At 42.0% G+C, this 8,345-nt stretch overlaps 1 protein-coding gene across 4 annotated transcripts in view; it reads right to left on the bottom strand.

Annotated features, from left to right (window-relative positions):
- LOC106572237 (ephrin type-B receptor 2) overlaps positions 1-748 on the bottom strand; it is a 60,501-nt gene extending 59,753 nt beyond the window's left edge. For all 4 annotated transcript variants that reach the window (XM_014146257.2, XM_014146254.2, XM_014146256.2 and 1 more), the window contains exon 1: positions 558-748. In XM_014146257.2, the coding sequence (XP_014001732.1) occupies positions 558-630 (73 nt within the window). In that variant the 5' untranslated portion in view covers positions 631-748. The remainder of the gene's footprint in view (positions 1-557) is intronic.
- Between the last annotated feature and the right edge of the window lie 7,597 nt (positions 749-8,345).

Consider the following 8,345-nt stretch of genomic DNA (forward strand, 5'->3'; position numbering starts at 1 on the left):
ACACACACACACACACACACACACACACACACACACACACAGGGGCAGTTGTCTTAACCACATTTGTTACAAGATTATATGCTATGAAGCAGATACATTTCTATAACATACTGTATACTGACTACAGGTAGTTTAAGAGTCAAAACTTGTGGTTTGAAACATTAAAATGACTGAAACACTGTTTTACCTATAGATATACTGTATTTCCTTGGAGTATTTTATCTAACGTTAGTTTTTTTTATCTCAACAGCATTTCATCAGACTTTGATGCATACAAAATACCGGCGTTACAATTGTGACAGTCCCCCAGAAAGCATTTACTGTTGTCACATTAACATTTTTTTTTTTTTTAAACGAGTTATTTACTTTTACACTACCATCACAATCCACCCAACTCCTAGATGTACATGATATTCGCGCAATATCTTACGAAATGAATAATTGATAGTGTATAATTAATGGATTTATGGTGAGAGCTTATTCACAATGACAATCATCCATGCACGTTTTAATTATGCATTCAGACGAGAAAAAGAAAAAGCAGCATTCTCTCTTACCTTCGACAGCCCCTACCATTGGAAATATCCATAAACAATATAAGATATCCATAACAACGGAAATACTTGGCATTTTGGCTGTAAAAAGCCAAGGTATTCATAGAAAACAGGTCCACCAGCGGGCCATTGACAGCGAATTAATCTACAGAAGCGCAAACCCTCACAGCCAATGATTAGAACGAACCGCTTTTGAAGGGAGAACACGCGTCTAAAACCAAATTTGGGCGAGACCAAAGGGAATCATACAAAGGGGTAGGGCAATGTATCTGTAGTTTGGAGATGGCTGCAATTTTCATTTACAAGATACCTCTGAATTGAGAATGTAATAATTGTTGTATTTAATATATGTTGTAATTAAATAATATCAAAGCACACTATTATACTGTAGATGTCATTATTGTTGTGTACATGCATCACTAACTAGCGCCATACTTCCACCACCACCACTATTGCCTACCACCAGTTGCAGCTACATAATAAAATGGTTTGTTTTATTGATTGACTAAGGCTGTTTTCATGGACATGTTTTGATCATTTATCAGTGCATCATCAACAAGTGAAACACATGCTGTTGAGAGGAGATAGTAGTTGCATAGTGCTTATTTCACTTATGGTCAATCAATTCACTGGTTCTTTGAAAGCAGCTGCTTGAACATGTATTATTTCACTTCTCTGCTCAGATATTATGGTTTTTCAAAAGCATAAGCTGCAAATGTAATTTAGTGTATATATTTAGCTATACTAATGAAACTCTGCAGGCGAATAAATAAAACCATCTCAGGCATGTCAACTACTTTCAAATGAAAAGATTAGGCATGTTTGGTGCTTCTCCTGGACGTTCACTATGTCATTCAAGAACAATGGCGCCACCCTGAGTAGGAAACAGAAACTACATGATTTGAGTAGTGTTTTAGGCGTAAGGGTTTCTGGAGAGGATTAGAGTCAGATAGGTAGTCTGCTGAAAACAGAAATGACAGATTGGAGCTTTAAAATCATAGAGAGGGTAGGCTAGCAGGCAAAATCTGTCTAGTGTGATGGATCATCCAATTGTAATGCTAGGATGTTGCATGATCAGTAAGAAACAAGTGGCCCATTGTCAAATGTACACTTGATCTTTGACCCTAACCTGAGAACATCAACAAAGCAATTTATCCTGGAATTAACCCCCATTTAGTCATGGATTAACACCCAATCAACGGCACTTAAAGCAATGCTACCCTCCCCCCACACACACTCTTAGGTTAATATCCCAACAACCCCTTAATTAAGATCTGCCCATCAAAAAATGATGAGAAAATAAATGTTACTATATCTGTTTCTGCATTGCATTAAAACAGAATAACACACAGTCAAAGAAAAAACGATTAAAAATTAAAACAATTAATCCACCCACTGGCAACTGCATTGATATGTACATTATCCTACATCTGAATATATATTTGGGCCTTGAACACTGGCATTGGAAAACACTTAGTAAAGTTGTATTAGCATCATTTAGTGACTAGGTGTATCTAGCACATATCAAACACATTGGTGTGTTGTTCAAAACCATTTGCATTTCGGGCGTCACATTACACTCAGAGCAGGGGCTCGCATTCTGAAATTGTATTTTTGTCCCCCTCAATTTTATCATTGGAATGTGATACAAAATGAGGCAACAGTTTGCTTTAGGACTATGCGGATGCCTCCGAGCGGTCGGGTATGTTGTTTGGAGTGTATCCGACTGGATAAACAAAAGCAATATACACTGCTCAGAAAAATAAAGGGAACACTTAAACAACACAATCTAACTCCAAGTCAATCACACTTCTGTGAAATCAAACTGTCCACTTAGGAAGCAACACTGATTGACAATACATTTCACATGCTGTTGTGCAAAGGGAATAGACAACAGGTCTAAATTATAGGCAATTAGCAAGACACCCCCAATAAAGGAGTGGTTCTGCAGGTGGTGACCACAGACCACTTCTCAGTTCCTATGCTTCCTGGCTGATGTTTTCGTCACTTTTGAATGCTGGCGGTGCTTTCACTCTAGTGGTAGCATGAGATGGAGTCTACAACCCACACAAGTGGCTCAGGTAGTGCAGCTCATCCAGGATGGCACATCAATGCGAGCTGTGGCAAGAAGGTTTGCTGTGTCTGTCAGCGTAGTGTCCAGAGCATGGAGGCGATACCAGGAGACAGGTCAGTACATCAGGAGACGTGGAGGAGGCCGTAGGAGGGCAACAACCCAGCAGCAGGACCGCTACCTCCGCCTTTGTGCAAGGAGGAGCAGGAGGAGCACTGCCAGAACCCTGCAAAATGACCTCCAGCAGGCCACAAATGTGCATGTGTCTGCTCAAACGGTCAGAAACAGACTCCATGAGGGTGGTATGAGGGCCCGACGTCCACAGGTGGGGGTTGTGCTTACAGCCCAACACCGTGCAGAACGTTTGGCATTTGCCAGAGAACACCAAGATTGGCAAATTCGCCACTGGCGCCATGTGCTCTTCACAGATGAAAGCAGGTTCACACTGAGCACATGTGACAGACGTGACAGAGTCTGGAGACGCCGTGGAGAACGTTCTGCTGCCTGCAACATCCTCCAGCATGACCGGTTTGGCGGTGGGTCAGTCATGGTGTGGGGTGGCATTTCTTTGGGGGGCCGCACAGCCCTCCATGTGCTCGCCAGAGGTAGCCTGACTGCCATTAGGTACCGAGATGAGTTCCTCAGACCCCTTGTGAGACCATATGCTGGTGCGGTTGGCCCTGGGTTCCTCCTAATGCAAGACAATGCTAGACCTCATGTGGCTGGAGTGTGTCAGCAGTTCCTGCAAGAGGAAGGCATTGATGCTATGGACTGGCCCGCCCGTTCCCCAGACCTGAATCCAATTGAGCACATCTGGGACATCATGTCTCGCTCCATCCACCAACGCCACGTTGCACCACAGACTGTCCAGGAGTTGGCGGATGCTTTAGTCCAGGTCTGGGAGGAGATCCCTCAGGAGACCATTCGCCACCTCATCAGGAGCATGCCCAGGCGTTGTAGGGAGGTCATACAGGCACGTGGAGGCCACACACACTACTGAGCCTCATTTTGACTTGTTTTAAGGACATTACTGCAAAGTTGGATCAGCCTGTAGTTTGGTTTTCCACTTTAATTTTGAGTGTGACTCCAAATCCAGACCTCCATGGGTTGATAAATTGGATTTCCATTGATTATTTTTGTGTGATTTTGTTGTCAGCACATTCAACTATGTAAAGAAAAAAGTATTTAATAAGATTATTTCATTCATTCAGATCTAGGATGTGTTGTTTAAGTGTTCCCTTTATTTTTTGGAGCAGTGTATATATTATGTCCCACCGACTTCTAAAACCAAAGTTGCGCCCCTGAATCAGAGAGTATGCAGCAGGCTGGCCCTGCATCTGTGTGCCAGTGCTGCCTGTCAAGACCCTTTAAAGGAATTACAAAATGAGGACAAAGCATCCCAGTCAAGTTGACGTGTGTTCAATATTTACATCTAGAATATTTATATAAATTAATCATACCATGTGTGTTGTGGAAAAATGTATATCGAAGATTATGCCATCAATTGTTTGTTTCAATTAAGTTATTTTCTGATCCCATTGCAAATGAATGTGAAACATGCCACTTGGATTTCAGGCTGATTAACTGCAAATGCTTATAGTAGACAAACATGTAAGGAGGAAAAAAATTGTGCAGAGTGCTTGCCGACAGGAGAGGGAGAGAGGGAGGGAGTGAGAGGGAGGTGGGGGCGTGGGGAGGCAAATAGGGAGTGGGTCTAGGCTGAGGAAATAGAGCAGAAGGATATGGGACTGACATAAAGGAATCCAACATAACTCAGCCTCAAGATGAGCGAGGGCTGCAAAATAGCAGATTAGAGGATCCAGGGGTCGTTCCCATGGAAACCTTTGCCCAGGGAGATCAGCGATCCTCTAGTCTGCCAATACGAGCTGAGCACATTGTAGGTCACACATGGCACCAACGACCCAATCAAGTCTAATCTGTCTTGACTTGTGGGTCATAAATTGAACAGGAAAGCTGGTTTGTTTCACTGACAACACTCATCTCTTTATTAATGTAGATTCAGTCACACAGGCAAATTTAGCTACGCAACCAGGCTAGATAGGGAAGTAACTAAGTCGGCCACACATTTTTTTATGAATGTTATGTATATATACACAGCACCAGTCAAAGGTTTGGACACATATACTGATTCAAGGGTTTTTCTTTATTTTTACTATTTTCTACATTGTAGAATAATAGTGAAGACATCAAAACTATGAAATAACACATATGGAATCATGTAGTAAACAAATCAAAATAGTGAAAATCAAGAAAATCCTTGAATGAGTAGGTGTGTCCAAGTGGCTTCCGTCTGGCCACTCTACCATAAAGGCCTGATTGGTAGAATGCTGCAGAGATGGTTTTCCTTCTGGAAGGTTCTCACATCTCTACAGAGGAACTCTGGAGCTCTGACCATCGGGTTCTCTGTCACCTTCCTGACCAAGGTCCTTCTCCCGGATTTCTCAGTTTGGCCGGGCGGCCAGAGCTAGGAAGAGTCTTGGTGGTTCCAAACTTCTTCCATTTAAGAATGATGGAGGCAACTGTGTTCTTGGGGACCTTCAATGCCCTTCAATCCTTCCCCAGATCTGTGCCTCGACACAATCTTTTCTCTGAGCTCTACAGACAATTCCTTGGACCTTATGGCTTGGTTTTTGCTCTGACATGCACTGTCAACTGTAGGACCTTATATAGACAGGTGTGTGCCTTTCCAAATCATGTCCAATCAATTGAATTTACCACAGGTGGACTCCAATCAAGTTGTACAAACATCTCAAGGATGATCAATAGAAACAGGATGCACCTGAGCTCAATTTCGAGTCTCATAGCAAAGGGTCTGAATACTTATGCAAATAAGGTATTTAAGTTTTTTATAAACGTGAAGAAGAAAAAACTGTTTTCGCTTTCTCATTATGGGGTATTCTGTGTAGACTGATGAATACATTTAAAAAAAAAAATAGAATAAGAGCTGTAACGTAATTGTTTTTTTGAAAAAGTAAAGGGGTTTGAATTCTTTCCCGAATGCACTGTATATATATATATATATAAAGTACACACATATACACACACTGTCATGGGCGTCGTAAGGATTGGACCAAGGCGCAGCAGGTAAAGTGCTCATCTTCTTTCTTTATTAAAGAAAACACTTAAACAAAATAAATTGACGACAAAAAACAGTCCAGTAAGGTGCACAGACTATACTGGAAACAACCACCCACAAAACACAAGAGAAAACAACCCCAACTAAATATGGCCTCCAATTAGAGACAACGACAACCAGCTGCCTCTAATTGGAGGTCATTGCCAAAAACCCAATATAGAAATAGAAAACTAGATAAACACATAGAAATAGATAACATAGAACATAAACCAAAAACACCGAAACACACAAAACAAACACCCCCTGTCACGCCCTGACCAAACTACAATGACAAATAACCCCTTTTACTGGTCAGGACGTGACACACACACACAGATAAGCACAGCCATGGTAACAATGTAAAAAAAAATTACAGTGTATAAAAGAGCTATACAACTAATGTGGTCTTGGATAAAGGTATTCTTTATAGAATTCCTTATTCTATGGGCTTACATCATGCGTTAGGAAAAGACGCCCACCTACTCGCTTCCCTGATTTGGTAAATTCTGCAGACTCAGACTATGATCAAACAGCACCCCTGACCTGTCTGTAATGACACAACAAAGCCATCAGGGATTATTTTGAAAATGATGTTGAAAATGTGACCTCCAGGCAAGTACCAGTGCTTGGGATATAAGACTTTACTAGAGAAACATTATTGCAGCCATAGAAATCGAATTAATTGCAAAGAATAGGGTAAAAATTGTCAGTGTGGCTTGGTGAGATGAATAGTGCAGGGCTGAGGGAGATTACTCAGGGTGTGGCGTGAGGTGGAGAGGTGATGAGGTCCAAGGTGGATGTCTGAAGATGTCCTAATATGGATGTCGTACTATATAAAAAATATTTCACCACCACAAAACATAACTATTTCCTGAAATGACTATTCCCAGTCTCACGCACCCAGTGAACTTGTCTTCGATAATGATGCGTACTGAAGTGCGGGTGCACAAAAAAAAAATACATTGCTGCCGGAGGTGACACAAGCCTGCTCTGGAAGACATTTCTGGAGACACACTGAGTGAACAACAAAGACTGCCACGCATCTGCAGGTAAAAGCAAATAGTTAATGAGTCATTTAATATCTGGAGCATGTGCAAGATATTGTTCTTCCGCGAATTCACCAGCTCTTTATTTTAGACTTTTCATAAATGCTTGGGATTGTCTCTGTCTCTCTGGATCGTAATTAGCATCTCACTTTGACTCCTGTATGATGCCAGTGTGAAGAGAAGACTATTCATGCTGGATGGGGTTAATGTCTGTCTGTCTGTGGGTCCACTGCTCAGTGACCTCCCACTCTCTCCTGCCTGGCTGCAGTGATGAGGTCACAGATGGGAGGGGTCAGATATGGACAGCAAATAGAAGCTTCCTCTTTTCACTTGTCTGAGCAAAGGTGGAAAGGTGTCTTGAAAAGCTTTCGTTTGCACTCTCCCTCACTCTTGCATTTTGGTACAGTCCATAATCAGACACATAAGCACATCTAACACACATGTTGAATATAAGACAGGCTCTGAAACTTAGGAGCAACAAGGATTTCCTCCTCCACCCACATGCAGTAGTCCATTCTGAGGATGGTTTCCGCTTTCACTTTGTGTTTTGTCTGTACTGTGTGGCCGACTGCCTGGGATACAAACGGATACTAATGAAGTCAAGTCAGGAAGTTGGAGGACCTTTGCTCCGGTGAGCAGCACTTCCCGCGCAGGGTGACGTTTTTAAACAAAGACACTGGGTAAACATTGCTATGGGGGGGTTGATTAAATCCCAGCCTGTAAAGCGGTTCTAGGATAGGACAGGGTCAATAAATACTTGAACTGGGTACTTGTATGGAAGGCATGTAAAAGTCATCACTAAATAGAGATTAAATATCAAAGACTAAAGTGCTTCATGCATATAAGTCAAGCCCTTAAATGTACTGATCAACCCAATGTAAAAAACACAAGAAATACATTCGCTGGCTGTCTCCAAGTCCACAAGATACCAAACAAGTTCTATTCAGAATACTTACAATTAACCTTACAAAAAACACACAGACAGAAATAGGATTGTCAACTGCAACCGGAATGTTCACAGACTATAGATGGAGTGGGGCCTTGGAGACAGCAGGACTGTCCCTGGGTTTCCCTCTCCTGTGGAAAATTTCCTTGCGTTCTCTCTTCCGTCCCTTCCTCAACTGCCTTTGAAAAAGGTCAAAGGTAATCAACTACATGTGGCAAGGAGAGGAAACGTGGAAACAAGTGCCCTTGTATGAAATGACACTCTCCTTCTCTACACGCACGTCATCAGGCTAATGACGTTAACAGAGGAGGAATCCCAATATATATGTTTAAGTGGTAAAAATAAATGTAGCTGGTTGTGCCAGACATTTTATAGATAAAAGATCAGTAGCTTTTGGGTTTTAAACGTGTGCATGCTTTTCTCCTCCAAGAAAACAACAGCTGATTGCTATAACATATGAAGTGGTTAGCTAATACGTAAAATACCTATCCAGGTGTTGTAAGTTCTGGCATGCATGCTTCAGCAATGTCTGTGCGGACCACACCTCATGCTCCATATTCACACCTGGAACCAATCACAGCACAGAAACCCT

Source organism: Salmo salar, chromosome ssa15 (assembly GCF_905237065.1).
Source record: "Salmo salar chromosome ssa15, Ssal_v3.1, whole genome shotgun sequence".
Classification (NCBI taxonomy): domain Eukaryota; kingdom Metazoa; phylum Chordata; class Actinopteri; order Salmoniformes; family Salmonidae; genus Salmo; species Salmo salar.